The sequence below is a fragment of the Alligator mississippiensis genome, chromosome 2, assembly GCF_030867095.1.
Source record: "Alligator mississippiensis isolate rAllMis1 chromosome 2, rAllMis1, whole genome shotgun sequence".
Taxonomy (NCBI): domain Eukaryota; kingdom Metazoa; phylum Chordata; order Crocodylia; family Alligatoridae; genus Alligator; species Alligator mississippiensis.
Window position 1 is genome coordinate 176,661,079 of NC_081825.1, and position 20,903 is coordinate 176,681,981.

Here is a 20,903-nt window from a genome sequence, read left to right on the forward strand (position 1 = left end):
ACTCACCTGTGCATCCTTCTTCTTATGCAGAACTCAGAACTGTTCACAATACTGCAACTGAGATCTAGCTAGTGCCAACTAGAATGGTACTGTCGCTTCTTGTGTCTGACATGCAGTACTTCTGTTAAGGTGACTGAAAATGTCATTGGCTATTTTTGTGACTGTATCACAGTGCTGACTCATTTTGAATTTGTGAACCACCAAACCCTCTGCTCCATCTCAGCCTTGGAGCTGACCTTCTATTGTACAGCAAGCCATCCTTCCAGTTGACCATTCCCACACCCATCCTCCTCAAGATCTGTCCACTCCATTGACTGTCTTTTGTACCTTCTCTTCCTCTGAAGGAACTGATCTCTTCTCCCTGTGCTTGGGAGCATAGCTGGCAATCATTCCCATCCCCCCAGTCGTCACCGTTAGTCTCCTTCAGAGTGACAGACCAGATCCTCCTGTCTTGCTATATGTGCTAGGGTTTATTACGGGCAAGCTTGAGACTCTCCTGGTGTGACTTTCTGCTGTTGGGTGGGTTGTCAGTAGTAGAAACTGAACCCAAGATCTAGGGCATTTAAGGCATGAGCCTCTACTGGATGAGCTAAGAACTCCTCTGTTAGCTGAGGCTGGAGCTGGCTCTTCAACCTGCTTCTGTTCAGCCAATGCTCTGGGGGATGGAGCACCAGATGGCACTGGGTGTAGCTTACCTCTGGTGGCTCCTGGACACCCAGTGCTAACAACAGGTCAGACTGGGATGGGGATGAGTTCAGAGGATGGTATCCTCTGTGTTAGCTATGGCAGGGTGGGAACAGAAAGGAAATGCTCCCTTTTCTACAAGGGATCGCAGAGCTGGAGAATGAGATGACTAGGGCTGGGGAAGGGGCCAAGCTGTGCAGCCAACCCAAGCCTGTCTTGTAATTTCACTCCTCTCCCCCCTCCTGTGTTGCCAGGTATGGAGCGGAACATCGAGCAGGATGAAGCCCGGTCATCAGCAGACCTGAGGATACGGAAGTCTCAGGTGAGCAGGGCTCCCCTTCCCTCCCCACTTCCTTCATGCATGTTATGTCTCTTGATCAAGCCACAGTCCCTGCTTTTAGCCCTCAGGCTGGTGGAGCCCCAGAGGTGGCAACAGGCTGTTCCATTATGGGGCCCTGCTGGGAAAGAGGACAAGGGTAGTGTCCAGCCCTCAGCATTGTCCTGTGTGGGGAGATTGCGCATTCTGTGGAACAGACTGAGTAGAACAAGGGTGATGATACAATGAGGTGCAAGCACTGCTGGCTTTCTCAAGAACCTCTTCTGCCTAGCAGGCAGAGGTAGAAACAGGGCACAGGGACTGGACAAGGAAACTAGGCAAGATGAGACTAGAAAGGATGCAGAAGTGGTTTATGTTTATGGATAGTGATTAACCTTTGGGGTTGATTCTTCATGGCTGGAAATCTTCAAGTCATAGCCTAGATGTTGTTCTAAAGCAGGGATGTCAAACTCATCCAGCCCCATGGGGCCAAGTGAGTGGTGCAGGGCCAGTCTGTGGGATGGACCAGACCTACAGACTGGCCCTGCATTCTGGATCCGGCACGTGTCCTGGAGTGGCTGGAGAGGGTGGCCAAGTATGGCTGGGTCTTGCTCTGGCTGTCCCAGGGCTGTGCAGCATGATCTGGAGCTGTTGCTGCTGCCACTGCCAGGCTGTGTTACATGGCTCTGGAGCCTTGGATCCACTCCAGAGTTGTGCTTCATGTGGCAACCACTCCACTACCCTGTGACACAAGCTGAAGTGGGTACTATGTGTGGTGTGTGGGGCTATCTGGCCTACTCTGTAAGCTTCCTGTGGGTCACTCTGAGATCTGCAGGTAGCACAGGGGGGCAGATGACATGGCTTCATGGGCCAGATCTGGCCCGCAGGTCATATCTTTGGCACCTCTATTCTAAAGGATTTGTCCTGGCTCCCACTGGAGCTAGGGACTTAGTGTGAAGAAGGAGGCTTTCCTCCTGGTGGGCTGCCAGGGGTCCAGTTCAGGGGTCCCTCCATGCCTCATATATTCTATGGAAGAACACAATGAAATGAAAGGGAGTGCCATTTTATATCTCCTTCATACCATTGGAGAAACTGAGGCATAGACTGTCAAGGTGACTTCCCCAAGTGGGAATCAGTGACAGACCCAGTCAGGATGTATCTGGGCCTGGGGAGTAATACCAGAAATAGATGGGCTGTTTCTGAGGCAGTCCAAGGGGATATGATGGTACTAGGTAAAGAGGAGGGAATGCATGGGGAGCAATTGAGTTGTCTTCTGCTCAGATGGGTGCCCCAGCTGGCCGGGCAGCACATGAGCTGGTGTGTACCCACTGTGCCAGCAGGCGGCTGTGATGCAGATTAAACCGCAAACCCTGGGGTCTCTCACTGCACCGCTTGTCCCTCCAGCATTCTGTCCTCTCCCGGAAGTTCGTGGATGTGATGACCAAGTATAATGAGGCACAGGTCGACTTCCGGGAGCGCAGCAAAGGGCGGATCCAGCGACAGCTCGAGATCAGTATGTTACCTTTTGCGCTCTGGAGCATGACTGACAGTTGTCCCTGTCCCTGTTCCTTTCCCACCAGTCTCCCCCAGTGACACGCCAGATATTCCTGTTCTCTCCAATGCGCTTGGGTTTGTTGCTGGCAAGGCTGAGATCTCCCCAAGGAATCAACCACAATCTAGCCAGCATGTCTGGTCCATTGCAAGGGCCATTGCCCACCCTGTGATCCCCTAGTCACAGCACCCCTGTTGGGGAGGAGAGAGTGGGCAGTACAATTGACACCCCCCTCCCTCCAATGTCATAGTGCTGGTTGCTGGAGGGGGCTGGTCTCTTAGTCTTCCTTTTGGTGTCATGGTAGCCCCTGCTGGGAGGGTGGGACCCAGCATACGCAGGATTTCTCCCTATCACCCAACAGCATGGAAAGTATTTATCACCTTGAAGGTCAGGGATGTTTTACAAGTCCAGCAGCAATGTCTGTTATCGCTGCTTGGACCCAACATTCACATACTACCCTATGACCCATGCCCAGGGAAGGTGATCTGGTCTCTCCTCTTCATGCCCATTTCTCTTTTTACCATGATGCAGCTGGGAAGAACACAACAGATGAGGAGCTGGAGGAAATGCTAGAGAGTGGAAACCCATCCATTTTCACCTCTGGGGTGAGTGTGTGTATTAGACCCTACCCCTAGACATAGGAGCTACATCTGGGATGAAGAGGACAACTGTGTACAGTGAGGATTTGAAGGGCATATGGAGAGGATGTATATATTAATATTAGTTAATACTTATTGTGTAGATCTTAAAGCACTTATGGAGGGGATGGAATATCGGAGCAGGGGGAGGCTGGGGACTGGGTGAGGAGCACTGGGGTGTGGTGAGGAGGTATCAGCAGGGGATTGATTGTGTTCCTCCACAGGGGAAGTGGCTGGGTATTAGTTGAAACTGCTCTGGTAGCAAGGACTCCACCTTCACCCTTCACGGTAACTGAGGCTGTCTCGGCTTTGTTCCAGATCATGGATTCACAGATCTCCAAGCAGGCACTGAGTGAGATTGAGGGGCGGCACAAAGACATTGTGCGGCTCGAGAGCAGCATCAAGGAGCTGCATGACATGTTTGTGGACATTGCCATGCTAGTGGAAAACCAGGTAACCAGATCACCATAGAGAACTGCTGAGCTGGAGGCAGTTCTTCGGTGAAGCAACCAGGTGGGCAGGCTCAGAGAGATAAGGACTGAATGATAGTAAAAGGGTGAAATGTGGTCTAGCACCTAGGGTAACCGAGAGACAGTGGAAGAGTGACAACCATGTCACAACAGTAGGGGAAAGTCATGGGGTGGGCCCAGGTAACTGTGTAAGAAGACAATGTGACAGCCATGTAAATTAAGAAGGGGCGATAGTGGGTTACAATCAAACTGAATGGGGTAGGGTAGAAATCATGCTACCAAGTCATGCTGAGCGTGGATGAAAGGGGGCGCAGACATCAAGCAACCAGGCTGCTAAGTAACCAAGCAGTGTAGCATCCCAGCAACCAACGAGCTTATTTTCATGGCAGCATGGACCTCAAAGTCAGGTACAAAGTAGTTGAGGTCCTGATTACAACTGATGGTCCAGTGGCCTCTCCTTCCATTCTCAATGAGTGGCACCAGGCACCCTGGAGACCCTAGAAATTGTTGGAAACAAGAGTCTGCTGTCTGGGCCAGGTGTTCTTAGTTTGTTTTCATGAGCATTGCCCACTGTCTCACTCCCCCAATGGCTTACAATTGCCCTGAGGTGGGAGAGCCTCAGTACATCCTTTCATATGCTTGAGGCCTTCCTGTCCCTCTCTAAGGCTCCTTTTCTATTTTTACCCACAATGCACTGCCGAGGAGATGGTGTGTGAGTCGGGTAATGGTGAGTATGCCCCTTTCCTCTACTTAGACCAAGGGAGGACCAGTGGAGTGATCCCAGAGCCTCGCCAGTTGAGGAATGTCCTTGAAGACCAATCTCCCCTCTCTCCTCAGGAGATGGGAAGGGTGGGATGGCAGGGTCAGAGGGTATGCCTCCCCCCACCTCGCCAGGGTAGGGCTGGGCTCTTGTGGGAGTTCTATGTGCATGATGAAAAATCATGTCAGGGAATGAATGAGTGGCTGCAACTGTGCCTGAGTGTATGTGGCTAAGAGAACCTCCCTTTCTGGTCATTGGACATTTAGATATCTCCAATTCCTTGACATGAGTGTGTATCTCTCTCTCTGTCCCCCGCCACAGGGCGAGATTGTAGATAACATAGAGCTGAACATGATGCACACAGTAGACCATATAGAGAAAGCGCGCGAGGAAACCAAAAAGGCCCTGAAATACAAGAACCAGGCGCGCAAGGTGAGTTCTGCAGATGCCACCTGTCCTGATCTCACCCAGAGGCCCCTTTGCTGTTTCTTTCTTTCTCTCTCTCTCTCTCTCGTTCTCCTCTGCTTTCTTCTGCTGCACTCTCCTGCTCTCGCCTTCTCTGTTTTCCTCTGCAAGGGAGCCATGATTGACCGTATAGAGAACAACATGGACCAGTCTGTGGGCTTCGTGGAACGGGCTGTTGCCGACACCAAAAAGGCTGTGAAATATCAGAGTGAAGCCAGAAGGGTGAGAACAGCCAGTCAATACTAGCCCTGCCCTGGCAACTAAGGCCCCCCTCTCACCCTTCTGATCCCCACCCAATCTTAACCAGACCACTAACCCATGCCCAGTCCCGTCCAGCCTTCCTTGTTTCCTATCCCAACTTTTTCAACCCTTTCCAGTCCTCATCCACCATTACATCCTCAGAATGCAATGGTATATCCATTCCTAGCCCAATTCCTGTTGGGAAAGGGCCGATGTCACTGGTTGATTAAAGTTCAGGCCACCCTGGGGCAGCTCTCACAACCCCGTTTCTTCTCAGTAGCACTTACCCACTCTGTGCCCCTCTTGCTCCTCCTCTCTTTTTTGCTCTTCTTTCACAGACTTCCTCCCCCATCTAACAGCTGCTTGGGGCATCTCTCTGCTTCCCTTCTGTACCTCTGCACTCTTCCATGGCCCTTCCTTTTGTTAACTCCTAAGAAATGTGTTGTTTGGGCTGTGCTGTAGCTGTGGGCTGCCTCCATCCCCAGGGCACCTTTGCCATTCCCTAAAGTGCCTCCAGCAGGGAAAGGCCAGGAACATCTCCCCCACCCGGCACCTCTGCACAGTTCACTGCAGCTGGGAAAGGTCGGTGCTGGGGTTATATGAGCTTGACTTTAGTCAGCACTTTTGCCGTGATCCCTACACGACTCCTTCTGGGACTGGAGCAGCTGGAAGCTCCCACTACAGACAGCAGCTCAGCCCCTGGTTCCTACAGCACCTCTTGCTGGGAAAGGTTGGGGCTGGAGTAGATAGGAGCTACCCCAGCCAATGCTCTTGCCTTGTTTCCCACAACATTGCCTGCTGGGAGAGGCTGGGTCTGGAATAGTTTAGGATTTGGACCACACGGCACTCCTGCATTGTTCCCAACAGTGCCCCTTATGGGTGGAGTCTAAAAACAAAAGATCAGTGAACTCAGAGGTTTCCTATGCTGTTTTCTGTAATGTATCCTGCTGGAGACAGTTGGGAATAAATGGGCTATGTTTGAGGTGGGAACAAGCCTTAGCATTAGAGAGATGCAGATGGTTTGATATCTGTTGTGAAGAGATCTGACTTGTGAGTATTTTTGAGGAGGGCAAAAACATCTCGGCTGTCTTAAAGGAATGGATGAGTTTTTTGTGTGCTCCTAAAGAACTGCCCCTTGCAGGGTCACAAGCAAGGGTACCCAATGCCACTGTGCAGAGTGCCTCTCCTTCATTGCTCATGATTCCTTCTCCTTTTTTCTTTTGTCCCCTCCTCTAGAAAATGGTCATTATCATTGTGATAGTGGTCGTCTTGCTCGGAATAGTAGCTCTCATTATTGGACTTGCCGTAGGGCTAAACAAAAAATAGCCCCCTAGGGCTGCTGGCTCTAAACCGTAAGTAGAGTGTGGAAGAATACACGGAGAGGGGGTGGAATCTCCTTGGGAGCCAGCTCAGGAGCTGAGCTGACAGGGTGGAGCTAATTGTACTTCTTGTGGCCTCTCTTTGCTGCCTGGCTGCTCTGGAGATTTCAGAACCTCTCAGCTTCTGGCTCAGTGGTTTTCATGATTTGGATTCCTTTTTCTGTCCCTGCGTTCCAGCCTTTGGATGCTGTGTTCTGGGTTCTAGGTGCTGGCTCTATGCTACAGTATTCATGTTTTGTTTTCTAGACCCGTGTTTCTCAACCCATGGGTCACAACCCAAAAGTGGGTCCCAAGAATATATGAAAGAGTTGCAAACAAACTTTTAAAAAATGGACCAACAAATGTTAAAAAATGGTTTCTTCTTTAAAGGAGAAAAATGTGGCCTTTCCTTTGCAGGCTGGCAGAGTTCCAGCCTGAGAGGGGCTGCTTGTAGTGCCTCCTGCCCCACATACCCACCACCTATGCTACACACTAGGGGGCTGGGGCCTGGAGGGGGGTGGGGAAGAGGACAGCAGGTCTAGAATGAGGAGCACTAAGTCAGGACTAGCCATCAATGTTAACAGAGGGGTCCTGGTACAAAAAAGGTTGAGAACCACTGTTCTAGACCTTGGTTTCTGGGCCCTGAGCTGTCTTTTGGTGCTGGGAGCTGACTTTGCATTCTGGCTTGACATTCTCTGTGCTCGACCCTGTGCTCTGTGTTCTGGCATTAGGTGCTATACCTTAAGTTTGTTGCTCTTGGTTCTTTGCTGTGGTTTTGGGTTTGTGCTTTGGGTGGTGTTCCAGCTTTTGGCTCTAGACTTTGGGCTTTAAGTTATGGGTTCTACTTTTAGGTCCTAGACCTTGTTTTCTGTAGGGCAGGAGATTCTTATTTCTGACTTTTGGTTTTGTGCCTATGGTCTGTGTTTTTGGGGCTCTGTGTGTTGGCTTCTTGGCTCTGTCTTTGGGTCTCTGTAGACTTGGGCTGTGCATTCGTTGCTCTGGTTTCTGACCTTTGTGTTTATGTTCAGTCACTTCCACTTCTACAGTCATGTCTACTACAGTTTTTTACTGTAATCCCTGGAACCTGGGGCCAGGGCAGGAGAAGGTGTTTCCAGGTGAAGGGATGGAGATGTTGATAAAAGGGAGCTTGGCTCATAGGGTGGCGGGCTTCAATTCTGAAATTTCCAGAACTGCTTGTGGGGAGGGTGACGAGATGTGGATGTGGCACAAGTGGAAGCAGCTGCAACACTGCTGCAAAGCAGGCCCTTGTGCTTTTCCCTTGAAGGTCTCTGGCCTATGCAGACACAGTGTGGGCAGCCCCCATGCATCCATCCCTCCACTCTATGTGCAAAAAATGTGTTTTCTCTGGCTTTTCTCTCTACCTGGCTGTATGGAGAAATGAAGAGCCTTAATGGGATTCTTCCAAGCTCTGCCTCCAAAATAAGCTCCACCTTTGGGTGTCACTGATCCCAGAGACCACTCACACTAAGCTGGGCAGAGGATTAAAATTTGGCTGTGAAGCTGTCACCAGGACTGCAGTCCCCCTTGGCAGGGCTGACACAGATTCCCCTGGGTTCTGCTGTTTCCTGGACATGGCTCCTTCATGAGCTGGGGCAGGGAAGGAGGGAATGTGATATCTTCTGCACACTGCCCATTTGTGGCACTCAAATGGGCTGTGCCAATCTATGACCCTCCCTCTGCCATGAGCAGTGACCTGGCCAACACTGCCAACGTCTAATTTACTCCACAGTGGGGGCACTTAATGTGTCCCACAACCATGTCTCCAACTGCCCTACAGACATGGTTCCATCTCCTTGGCACTGGCCGTGTTGTTGAGGCTTTCTTGTGCAACTGGAACAGCTAAAAACTTGTGTTCTATCTTAACTGACTGCTGAGGCTGTGGTTTCTCAAAAGTTTCTGTGAAATACTAGATAACAGTTGGTTGTGTGGTGCTGTTTATCAGGCCATCTGCAGAGGTGCAATTCGCCCATCTTGAGTCTTCAGGCCCAGCGTGTCAGTGCTAAACATATATGAGCCAATGTTAATACTGCCTTGCTGCGAATGAATTTCTCTCTTATTCCTCCCCTTTTTCCAGACACTCCTGACCATCTTCCTGGGTTGGTAGCGAGGTCTTCCCCTCACGGTCCTCCTCGCTGTTGTGTCCCATGTGCTTACCACCTCCTCGTCCTCCCCCTGCCTTTCCTGAGACCTGTTAATCAACCTGGCATCTCTGATCCACCCTGAACCATGCCCCAATTTGCACCAGCATTTCCTGTGATGGCTACACTGTGAACATCCAGCTGATGGTCCCTTGATAGAGGATCTGGGCCTGCTTCATCCAGCCCAGGATGTAGGCATGTTTCCTATACTGCCAGTGAGCTCATGAGAAGCTGTTACCAACCCTGCCTTACCTCTCCATCTCCCAAGAGGTTTTCACTACTGCAAACCCCAGCCTCTAAGGTCCATTTTGTTTGCCAAATTCTCACTTCCTGCTGGGATTCCCATCAATCACAGTGGAGCCTTCAAGGCATTTCCAGAACTGCTTGTCCTACCTCACTGGCTGGCCTCCATCTCACATTTCTTATGGGTTTGGGGTTTTTTTTTTAAGTGGATAGTTAAAATCTTTATTTACAAGGCAATGCAAGAACTAAATCTGCCCCTCAGAACTGCCTCAGTCAGGTCAGAGGGTGAGAGATCAGGGAAGGAGTTTCAAATTGACACTGGTGAACAATAGACGTGTGGGCTTGAGGTTGGATGCTGCAGAGGTCCCAGTGCCTGCCAGGAGAATGAGCAACTGAACCGGGACCTTGGATCTTTTGTGCAACAATGCAGGTGGCAAAGCAACCCCCAGACTCCATTGTGCTACCCACTGTTGCTGGCAACAGGGTTAAGGTGGGCGTTGGATCTCCTGCCCCATAGGTAGAGGGGCCAGAATTGTCAGTGCCTTACTAGCTACAGCAGTTTAACCACAGATCCGAAGCAGAGCCAGGACATGAGGGTGGCAATCCCCATGTTCCCGCTGGTTGGGGAAACAAGCAACGGGGCTGGGAACTCAAGGTAGCGGGGCAGTGGCACATGCTGGCAGTGCTGTAAGACCTGAGCACTTCCCTGGCCTGGATCACTTCTCTCTGATATATCAGTTCCCAAGGTGAAGGCACCTGTGTACTGAAGGAGGGACCCGGAGAGACCTGTTTCTTGTGATCAGTGTTTGTTGACAACAGTGACTGGGAGGAATTGACACCTTTGTTTGCCTGAAGTGTGAAGCTTTGTCACTGAGTTTTCCACCCAGGTATTTACTCAAGTAGCAAAGAGCAGACAGACATCTTGCATCTCAGCCCTTCACAGTAATCCCAGCCTCTGAGTCTGTGGGTCCAGGCTGAGTGGTAGCAGGAGGGGAACTAATTGAAACACTGGAGATGTTGCTTCTCTCCACCTAAATCCCTGGCATATACCTTGTCTGAAACATTTGGGGGGAGGGGGGGGGTTGGTTCTCATTCATTTGGGGGGAGCAATGAGTGTTTTCATAGCTGTTTGCCCTTGCTAGTATGTAGTTTGCAAGGTTTTGCATGTGTGGTTGATGTCCTTTTTTTCCTCGGGACTCATCACATTTTTATGGGTATTGTAAATTTGTCAGGATTGGGGTCCTTGCATATATTTATTATTTCCAGGCCATCCAGAACTGGTGTCCCCTCATGTGCCTGAGATTGTGGCAGCCTCCTCTTTCTCTGGTGTGATTTTGAGTTTGGGTGGGATGGGAGTGACCAGTTCCTGCAACTGTTGCAGCTGTTTGGTAGCCCTGGTGGGGAAATGAGCTGCAGAGTGTTAAGTTGGTTTCCACTGGGCAGACTTCCATATTGTAGAAACACTAACATATGTGGCACAAAGTGAGACCTCGTCAAGGCTGAGGACTGAATCACCCTTGGAAATTCAGCTCCCTCCTTTCCTTGAGAGGTGCTCTCCCCAAGGCAGACCACAGGGATAGGCCCACTCATAAAATGAGGGCCCACCAGGCTGCACTCTGAGTTCACTATAAACGTTTTCTTGCGTTGTTGAAGACGGGTGATGGGCATTGAGTCAGGGCAAGTTTTCTCTTTTGTGGAAGAGGCAAATCTATGCTGTCGCAGTGTCTTGCTGGTCCAGCTGCATAGCTTTCACCATCACAAATGCCACCCTTGTAATCGTCCTTACTGAAGATCCAGTGTCTCCTTGTTGCCCATAACACATATGTGAGATTTACTGGTCCAACCCCTGCTCCTCGCTCCCAAAGAGAGCTTCTTCCCTTGCAGAATGAGGCAAGGTCCTCCAACGCACACCTGCACTTGACCACTCTCCCCCAGCATGCAAACGGAGCTGTGAGCAGGTTCCTGTTCACCTTCCTCTTCTCTGGGTTTTGATGTCTGCAACTGTTAGGTAGTGGCCATGTTTGCTCGGTGCTGGACTTGGGGAGAAGAAGCTGCTGCAGGCAGATCCTGCCTAGGGTCTGAAACTCCCCAGAGCTCTGCAGATGGCAAGAGTTTTGTCACTGCAAAAAACCAAAGCTGTCAGCTGTTGTATTTTGTTCTTTTTCTTTGTGTGGTTTTTTTTTTTTTTTAGTGAAACTTTGTTTTTAATTAAAAGCAAAGAAATAAATTTATATTTGATCATGAAAGCCTCATGCTTCTGTCATGTTCTCCTCTGTGAGCTGGATTTCCCTGAGAGCAACTCCTAGTTATGGCCAGCCTCAGCCCGTTCATGCAGGTGTTTGTTGTTTCAGTGTTGGCAGCCAAGGGTTAGAGTTTTGATTAGGGTGTGCCAGTGCTCCTGCTGGGACTAAAACCTGGAGGTTTTGACTAAATGATCATGCCCCTTTGCTCAGGGTCAGAGCAATGGCCACATTTGAGATCTGGAAGGAATTGTACCACGTGGAACAAACTCTGTGGGGTTTTGCCTTCTTTTGTAGCAGGGGACATGATCTCAAGTGCACTTTAGCAACCCTTGCAACAGTAGGATTGTGATTAGTCCTTATCCCCCTGCTTTACCTGGGGCAGGTTAGAGTGGTTTTGGTTATTTGGGCAATATGCCTTGTAATTGTGACAGTTGATTGCATAGTCTTAGGAATATGTTAGGCAGGGGCTTGTATGGGATGGTTTGGATAGGGATGATCCTGCCTTGATTGGGGGTTGGAATAGATAATCACCAGAGGTCCCTTCCAGTCATATCTTTTCATGATTCTTCACCTGTGCTTGGGTTGCATCCCTTCTAGTAAAAAAAGAGACGAGGGCCAATAATAATGAATGTAGACAATACCCAAGCGACTATTTAGCACTTTGCCTCAGTGGATCTCAAGTGAGGGTCTTATAATTGTCTCCATTTTACAGATGGGGAAACTGAGGCACTTAAGAGGCAAAGCAATTCGCTCACAGAAATCTAGTATTGGAATGGGGAAAGGGACCCTCATCTTTCAGTCCCAGTCCAGCACTCTTACATCTATACCAAACTGTCTTCTATGTAGAGGGTATTATTGGGGCCACTGGTCATAGATGAATCCTGTGGTTCTTGTGGTTTCCAGGATAAAAGAAGTAGTGCTAGCAAATTTCACCTATCCATGTTCTAATCTGGAAAACATGCAAATCCTAGCATTTTCATGTGATGCATACCAATTTATGGTCATCTTAAGCTGACACTGGGTTTAGCTCAAGATGCCGAGATCTGTTGCTTCTGAAACCTTTCCTTCCAGTTAAGTGATGGTAAGAGTTGAGACTGAATAACACGAGATGAGGGGAGGCAGTGAGCCTGCCTGCTGCACAGTTAGTGACACTGCAGCGTGGGGAGACGATAGTGTCATCTCAGGGAGGAGTGTGAAGCTTTGAGCCTCCTTAACTGAACTGGGCTGAGAACTGCTTTGGTGTGACTCATTGAGATACTTAGATCAGCTTTTTTTTCCAGAGTTGCAGTGGTGGCTAGGTTTTGGGTTGGGGACAAGATCTCGTCTCTGATCTGACTGGCTGCACTAAGGAGTATTGGTAAGTGAGAGTTGAATGGACCCAACCCAGGCAGTTTGGCCTGCTGTTTGAGGTCTCTGTGCGGGCCTTTCCTCTCAGTGGCAAGCAGACCCTCTCCCACTAAGCTGATCTGCACCAGAAGACTTGGACAGATTTTTCTCCTCTGCTGCTGTGCAGCAGCCTGTCTTTTGGGTAAGATAACATGCCTTGGCATGAAGTGTTATTTCCTTTGGGTTGGGTGGACTAGCCCCTATCCATGTGTCTAGCTACTTACCTGGTTCCCATAACTGTTGTAGCTGTGCATGCATGTATACACCTTGCTACCCCAGCCTGGCATGTAAGTTAGGATTGCAGGAAGCTCTTCAAGCTGTTTTCTGTAAGGGCTGTAGACACTATTTCCTGCCTCTGTGAAAGAACAGTCTGATTCCCTCCCTGCCACTCTGCCCACAGATTTCCTTCCTGTCTCCGTTTCCCCTCTTCCAACTCAAGGTTACAGTTTCCTCTTATCCCCCTGAAAGACAGAGGTAGAATGTCCCCTCCCTCTCCTCTTCTCCTGTCTCCCTTTTTATGTGGCTGCAAAGTTCCTGGTATTATTGCTTTTTCTCTCTGAGCAGAAGAAGATCATGATCATGGTTTGTTGTATCATCCTTGCCATCATTCTGGCATCCACCATTGGAGGCATCTTTGCTTGAGCGTCCGCTCTCTGCCCCCTACCTGCCACAGGTGAGCCCTAGCGCCATTGTGAAGCAAGACTATCTCCCTGCCTGTGCTAGGAATATGCTTTGGTCAGTGCTTACATTGTTACACATCCTTTGTTGTGGCTATGCCCCCACTTTGGGTGGGGTTGGAGTGGTTTTTAATCTGCAGTTTCTAGCTTCTTCAAGAGTGCTGTCTCTGTACTCAGCAATGGTTAGGCATCATCTGGAGTACAGTAGTGGGTGCAGTTCTGGGCTCTGCATTTTTAACAAAGACACGGAAAAGTTAGAGAGGGTCCAGAGTTGGGTAACAAAGATGATAAAGGGTTTGGAAAGCAAGTAATATGAGAAGAGGCTGACACAACGAGGAATGTTCAGCTTGCAGAAAAGGGTTTAAGAGGAGACATGAAAGCAGCCTTCAAGTACTTGAAGGGCTGCCATAGAGAGAGAGCGCACCTTTTTTCTCTTGCTGCTGAGAGAAGGATGAGGGCCAATGACTTAAAGTTGCAGCAAAATAGGTTTAGATTGGCTATCTGGAAAAAACTTCTTCACTGTTAGAACAGTGAAGCAGTGCAATAGACTGCCTAGGGAAATTGTGGACTAGTCTCCATTGCTGGAAGTGTTCAAGAAGAGGCTGGAAAGCCACTGGCTGGGGATGATCTAAACCAGGGGTTGGTGACCCCCAGCACATGTGCTAGAGCATGGCACATGAGGTCATTTTGCTTGGCACACCTGCAGCCAGCCACTAAGCCCAGCCAGCTACCCTGCCAGCCCCAGTACCCACTCCCACTGCACTGAGCCAGGCTGCTGCCGTCAGGTAGCATACACCTCTGCCATGGTCCTTGTCCCCATCATAATCCAGGGGGTTCCAGTGGGGTCTGGGCTGCATGTGTGGCAGCCTGAACAAGGAAGGGACCACCTCATCCCCCCCCTCCCATGCCCTGTACCCCAGCTCCTTTCCCACTATGCCCCTCGCAGTGTGTAAGCAGTCACTGCCAGCAACAAGCAGGGCTAGGGCTCCAGATCCCAGTGCAGCTGCTTGTAGGCTTACAGCTACCTACTGCAAGCAGCCCAGGCTCTGTGGTGGGTAGCAGGGGCCTCCCCAGATCCTGAGTTGCTTGTAACTACAAGGCCAGTTCATTGCTGGCAGCAGCTGCATGCATACCTCAGGTGGAAAAAGGGAAGGGGCTGTGCTGCCACAAGGATCAGGCCCCTTATGACTCTCGCCATCCACCCTGGCATGCCAACACAAGTCAAGATTGAGGTGTTTTTAATGCTCTGACCCAAAGACGTTGCCGACTCCTGCTGCAGGCATAGCTGTGCCTATGTTCTACTATGGATATTTCCCAAGCTTCTGGGCTGTTGGTTGCCCCCACACTTTCTTTCTACTATGTGTTATACATTTTTAAGCCTCCCTCAGAGACACTGGGTGGTGGCTACAGCCAAGACTAGAGACCTTAACTAAGGTGTTCTAATGTTCCTTCCGGGACCAAACCCAGTTTCCTGGCTAGATGGTCTTGCCCCTCCACTCAGGGTCAGATCAGTCACCATATTTGAGGTCAGGAAGGAAGATTTACCCCATGGTCAGATTGGTATAGACTAGGGAGGGGGAGGCTGACTGCCTCTGTAGCAGGGAGGGCATGGCCTCTACCCAGGATCTTGAGAGTGTATATTGACAATTTTTCATAGAAGCAGGATGTTGGCTGCTACAGTTCTGCTGCTTTACATGTGGCAGATGAGGGTGTTAGGTCTACATTCTGTCAGGGCTGACAATACTCTTATGTCAAGTTTAGGTTATGGATGCATGGGATGGTTTGGATAGGGATGATCCCGCCTCAGACAGAGGGTTGAATTAGATGATCTCTGGAGGTCCCTTCCAACCCCACTTCTCTATGGTTTTATGATCCAATGTCAGGAGTAGTTCTGAAATGCCACAACTGATCAGGAGCTGCTGTGGGATGCTGAGCTAGATCACGCAGCAGGGGTGGGAGCCATACCATGAAGGGAATGGACAGGAGATGCATTGTAGGAACAGCTCTGCTCACCCCATGGAGTGTTAAGGGGGACAGTGACATCGAGAATGAAGGACAATAGCTTAGTGACAATGCAAGGGACAGCCTGATGTGTAGGACTTCAGGAACCCATGACTTCATCTGTTTTCCTTTCTCCTTTTGGTGTCTTTTGCTTTTTCTGATTTCTTCCAGATGGACTTGCAGCTGGCCTTTCACCATTCTTCCATTCTCCCTCCCCTGAAGTTACCACACCAGCACTCTTCTGGATTTCCTACCAGCTCCTCCACCTCTTATCTGTGGAGAAGCTATGGCCACAATCTCTAGCCCTTGCCTGCCAAATATTCCCTTTTCAGAGCATCTCTTGCTAGACTGCCAGAGGTGGATGGAGGCATAACAAAACGCAGCAGAGGAATTTCATTTGAAGGCATGCGTATACTCAAAGAATCTTGCCTAGCACGGTATCTCATAGCCTGTACCATTATCTACAAAGCTCAGGAAAAATGTTGTTCTTTTTGGTGTCCATGACAGTAGGGGCAAAATGTTGTGTATTGTAGTTGTGCCAGCCTCTCAAATGTATGATATAACCATGGCACAATGCACTGAACTTATAGATCACTCCCTAATGAACTACATTCTCTCTCTCTCTCTCTCTCTCTCAAGATCTTTGTTTTTGCAGTTTTAGTTCCTTCCCAATCTGTTCATGTTAGCGGTGGTAGAAATGTTTGCTTAGCTTTAACTTCTAATGCTTGGAGCACACCACATCCCCTCTCTACCATGCAGCTATGATCCTGTAGGCTCAAAAAGAGGCCAATTCTCCTGTTAACTGGGAAGAAGTGTTTGGCAGACCTGCCAGGCCCAGAAAATTAATCTTATAAAACTAGAGCATATCAACCTCAAGCCTATTTATGCTTCTCTTCTCATCTGCAGCAAGGAATAAACAATCTGAAAGTCCAGCTGATTCTGTTACTTTGGATCATCTTCCCCCTTCTGCCTGAACAGGGGAAGCTCCAAGGTTGTCCTTCCCTATTCTCCTACCTATGACCCTAGCATTTCTTGGACATGAGCAAATTGCTAGGCAGAGGCTCTTCAGAGGGTAGGCAGCCTCCATGAAGTACAAGGACCCCACCTCAGTTACGGAGAGGTAACATAAGATATGGTCTCACATGGGATGGATCCTTTGCCTCACTTGGTACTGAAGGAGAGCCCCCTTCCTCCTGCCCAGAATTTCTATTAAATAATGTACCTGTGTAGTTATTGTGCAAAAGGCACAGTCATCTACACAGAAATCTTCTTTCTGAATAAAGAGTTCAATTAAGTGACCATTATTTTGGTGCATTTAATGTGGGCCAGGGTGTCAAGGGGAAGGGGAACTGTTTTTGGGTGGGGATTGAATAGTGGGATCTTCAGCGTGCATCTCCTTGTTCAGAAAGATCTACCATGTAGCAATTCAGACCCTAATACCTCATCCCATGCAGGGTCCCTAAGCCTCCAAATCAAACAGGACACTGAAGCATAGGGGAAGTCTTTGCCTCTGTAGGAAAGATTTTTTTAATCCAAAATAATCATCAGCTACTGCAGCCCCCATTATGCCCCCAGCTCTACCATGTACAACTCCTCCACCTTCGGAGCAAGGATAGGTTACTACAGCGTTGCTCGGAAGACTCAGCACCCCACATGGGTATAACCATGTTTGGTTTCACAGATAAGAGGGGACTGGGGCCTCTTTTGGTTGCTTGGGGAAAACTATGCATGTGAGGGAGGGCTCCAAAACTTCACCTAAGGTTGGTTATTAAATCCTGTCTTTCAGATAGAATTTGCCCCAGTACTGCCCCTTAAATTTCAGATCATATGGGCTCAGATACTTGCGGATTCCCATCATGTTGGCAGTGGCAATGCGCTCAAAAGTCCATGGGTTTTGGTTGTTGTGTGCTCTCTCCTCTTCCTTCTGGTGCTTCTCTTTCAGGGACTGGCAGGAGACTGCCTTGGCTGGGAAGGGTAACTTACGGGCTACTTGTATAAGGAAGTGTTTCACCTCCTCAAATTCACAGTGCCCGCCCACTTCCAAAATGAGACGGCCAGTCTTCACTGCTGTCACGTAGAGATTCACGTTACCTTTGCCGCCTCCCATGCGATGTCCTTGGCTTTTGCGGGTGATGGGTTTGTAAGGGGCTGGGACACGCCACAGAGCAAACATGGTCTTGGGATCCAGAAAACGGTTGACTGTCAGGCGCATCATTTCAAAGTGACCCCAATGGAGGTAACCACCACCCAATGCCTGCGCAGGAGAAAGTGACCACACATCAGGGACTGGAACTCAAGTTCAGACCAAAAGTTCCTGAAAGCATCTGGGTTTGCCCCTTCCTCCCCCAAACTTTGCTTAGCCTATGTCTTTATCCCAGGTGGAGTAAGTTCTAAGGGTAGCAACTAGCCTGAGCAACATGAACAAACCCTGCTCTCTCATTACCTTGCCATGGCATACAATATACAAGGGAAAAGACAAAACAGTGACCATAGCAATTCCTAGGTCTTCACTTACGGAAGAAGAAATTTTCTGTTTCCTGAGCAGAACCCTTCTAAGCATCTGCCTTTGCATCATTTGCCACTACTTCTGAGCTTGGCTCCGATTACAAGCATTAGATATATGAACCAGGGTACAGAAGGGCTGGAAGTTAGGTACAGTAAGCTGTAGGAGTGCTGCTGATGGGCTTCCTGTATTTGCAATCTAAAGTGTTTGGGTGAGTTTTAAACATTCTGCATGGAAAGGTCAGCTTAGAGCAGGCTCAACTTTAGGTGCCCTTTCAGAAGCAAGTTGGACCTCATTTGGCAAGCAAGTTAAGGCATCTCTAAGATAGATGACTGGTGGTTTCAACTAGAGGTTGGACTCAAACATCAGTGCAGACATGCCCTGAAGGCTCCCATTAGTTTAGCCCTTTGTCCTGGACAAAAAAGGTCTGATTTGAGGATCTTATTCTTTTTACCCCACCTCACTGTTTGCTTCAGGTGGAAAAGTGAATCTAAAGATAGCTGGATTCATATCCTCCCTTCTGTCATGCTCACCAGAATGCCATACTGCCCCTGGATGAACTCAGTGGCCTCTGTGGATGGGCCACGGATATCCCGTAAGTTCCTGAATTCCCGTACCACTTTAGGTAAGGCTGGCACCTTGTCGACAATCTTCAGCTTAGGTCTCTCAGGAATGGTGATGTCTGGTGGGAAGAACAAACACAGAAGGGTAACAGTAAGTCTTTTTAAAAAAATCTGTCTCTGCAATGAAACAGATGGTCTAATGGGTCCAAATCTATGCACACTGGCTGCAACTGTGAAGCCTCTGCCAAGCAAAAATACAAGCTAGTTATGCCTGGTGGTTTCCGCTATTCTTAATACTGTGAATTTCCACTCTGGCTCTAGTGCTTCCTTTTTAGGAAAGCTTATCAAGAAAAAGAATGAGCTTCCATGTAGCCATTACAGGAGAATGCAGCAACATCCCACCACCATACTGCTGCAGATGTAAAAAACAAATGCTATGAAAAGATGATGGTCTATCTTCTTGGATCAAACCAGGGGGTGATTATAGGCTTCAAATCAAAAGCCTACATGTGCATGGTCCCACAAAGGCTCCATTCATCTTGCCTATATTACCTAATGTCTTTATGACATTATGTGCTAGGACAGGAGTTGGCAACATTTTTGGGCAGAGTGCCAAAAACACTTGCAACTTCAGTTTGTAAGATGTTGCTGTGCTAGGAACAGATGGTGGGGGAGCCATGAAGGGCCTGATCCTTGTTGTGGCAGTGTAGCCCCAGCCTCTTTCCCACCATCCACCCAGACACTTGCGTGCTAAACAAAAGGTCTTTGAGTGCCACACTGGCACCCGTGCCGGGGGTTGCCTACACATGCTAGACAAACCAGCACAACAACGCAGATGCGCACGCTATGCACCTAGCCCACTCTTCCATCACACAATCTGTACAACCTCCCCTCCTACCTCAACACAGGTCGCTATCAGGACTGGGATGAAGAATAGTTGACTAAAAACAAATCCAGGCAAGACTTGGGATTGATTTTTGGCTTCTGGAAACCAAGCAAGTACCGGAGGGACATGGATGATCAATTCAAATGTTCTAGGTCCTGTCTAACTGAACGCTAACAGGAGAGTGGGTCTAGCTTTAGGAGCTGTGCCCCTTCCACCCTCACACTCATGGGCCCAGACCCCAAGGGCAAAGGCAGGGAAGAACTAGCAGAAGATGGCACGTAATCCCCCTCCCCCAGGCATCTGAGAAGGGCATCCTGCTTCTATAGGCAGCGTCTTCCATTGCAAATAGAGATAGGCAATTAGGAACATTTTACAAAACTATGAAACTAATACATACATGGCTCTTCTACAGCGAGGGTCAGGATATGCTCTAAAGATCCCCTCTCTGTCTGCTGTGTGTGTGCATGGGTGGGAGTCAGTCACCTGCCTTGTGGACGGCAGGCTGCTCTCCCCCATGACAGGGAGAGGGGGGAAAGTGGCTTTTAAACAAGTGACCCAGACATCTTGAGTCACTGCTCTGGCACCCTCTGCTCCTCCTGTACCTGCCCTATGGAAAAGGGGGGAAAAAAACCCCATGCTCATGGGTGCTCCGTGCATCCCCCATCATGCACTCCCCCCCTTCCAAGGCAGGTGCTACTCCTGGCCCAAGGCAGCATGATGCCCTCCCCATGTCAGTGCCCACCCCCTTCCTCACCCCTTACTCACTGCTGTAGTCTGGAGGGAGCTTGTACCTCTTCAGCCCAGCACAAGGGGGCTCTGCACCCCTGGGACCTGCAAGATGAAAGGAATGAGAGCTGGAGAGGGAAGGGCTCCTGCCCTGCCCTGCCAGATGTCCACCTGCCCCCTCCCTGCTGCCATGTCCTGTCCTTCAGGTCTGGGGCCAGGCACTGCCTTCCTGGGGACAGGATTGCAGGGGTACACAAGGGAAACACCTCCTGGCAGGGTGGGGGGGCAGGCCCAGCCACAGGGCAATCACCCCACCCCCATTCCTGACTGCCCGGGTGAGTGAGCGTGCTCGCATGCGAGTGCACAGATGTGCCCACACACGTGTGTCCAGGTGTAAACATGCACGTGCCCCTGCAGACGGGAGAATGGGGTGGGCAAGCAGCTCTGCCCACAGAGAGCCCAGGAGTCCCGTCCCGCCCCCTCCTAGCGAGACAGGGCAGCGCGGCCCCACCAGGGACACCAGCACCCTAGGGTGTGTGTGTGTGTGGGGGGGGTCCCCACAAAGGGGAAGCTAGCCCTTTAAACACCCCCCCCCCCGACCTGTGGAGGCCGCCGACAGCAGCGGGCGCGTGAGCCGCCGCCACATGATGTCACGCGGGAGAGGCGGGGCGGGGCACGGGAGAGGGGCGCGCTCAGAGCTACGCTCGCGTTGGAACCCCCCACCACGAGACGTCCGGCTCTGCAGGAAGGCAGACGAGCAGCAGGAATCGGTCACAGGGCGCAGCCATCTTGGGGCCACTTTTTAAGCCGTCCGGGAAGAAGCACTTCCGGTAAGGCAAGAGCCTCGTAGGAGGCCGGGGAAACAAAAGCTGTGATCTTGCGGTTCCGGTGGGTGGAGGGGGTTTGTCTTGTTGGGGTTGGTAGTTTCTTGTTGGTCGCAGGGAGGGGAGCACCTGTGGGATTTTGCTGCGTATGGGCATGTGCCTCCACAATCTGTCTGCTGCCCCCAAGGGGTCCCCTCTGCTCCGCCCCA

General features: G+C 50.0%; 2 protein-coding genes across 9 annotated transcripts in view; one reads left to right on the forward strand and one right to left on the reverse strand.

Moving 5' to 3' along the window:
- Positions 1–16,491, forward strand: part of STX3 (syntaxin 3) — a 34,797-nt gene extending 18,306 nt beyond the window's left edge. Inside the window, exons 5-11 of one of the 8 annotated variants that reach the window (XR_002089668.2) lie at positions 939–1,006; positions 2,405–2,513; positions 3,084–3,157; positions 3,509–3,643; positions 4,742–4,852; positions 12,409–12,485; positions 13,079–13,149. Coding sequence is in view for 7 of the 8 variants with exons in the window: in XM_019485297.2 (XP_019340842.1) it covers positions 939–1,006; positions 2,405–2,513; positions 3,084–3,157; positions 3,509–3,643; positions 4,742–4,852; positions 16,099–16,212 (611 nt within the window). In the remaining variant the exon portion in view is untranslated. The other 7 variants (XM_014593455.3, XM_019485298.2, XM_006274680.4 and 4 more) reach the window with 7 other exon arrangements.
- A 193-nt stretch (positions 16,492–16,684) lies between these two features.
- Positions 16,685–20,642, reverse strand: MRPL16 (mitochondrial ribosomal protein L16). Its single transcript, XM_006274679.4, has 4 exons — positions 20,471–20,642; positions 19,910–19,975; positions 18,229–18,377; positions 16,685–17,446 (listed from the first exon to the last, which is right to left on the reverse strand). Exons 1-4 carry the CDS (start codon positions 20,514–20,516, stop codon positions 16,961–16,963), a joined length of 747 nt encoding a protein of 248 aa, XP_006274741.1. The 5' UTR covers positions 20,517–20,642; the 3' UTR covers positions 16,685–16,960.
- Positions 20,643–20,903: the final 261 nt, after the last annotated feature.

Coding starts and splice junctions, on each gene's coding strand:
- MRPL16 (XM_006274679.4), bottom strand. CDS start 20,516: ATGTGGCGGCGGCTCACGCGCCCGCTGCTGTCGGCGGCCTCCACAG. Junction 18,378..19,909: donor GCTCCCTCCAGACTACAGCA/GTGAGTAAGGGG, acceptor TCTTCCCACCAG/ACATCACCATTCCTGAGAGA. Junction 17,447..18,228: donor AGGGGCAGTATGGCATTCTG/GTGAGCATGACA, acceptor TCTCCTGCGCAG/GCATTGGGTGGTGGTTACCT.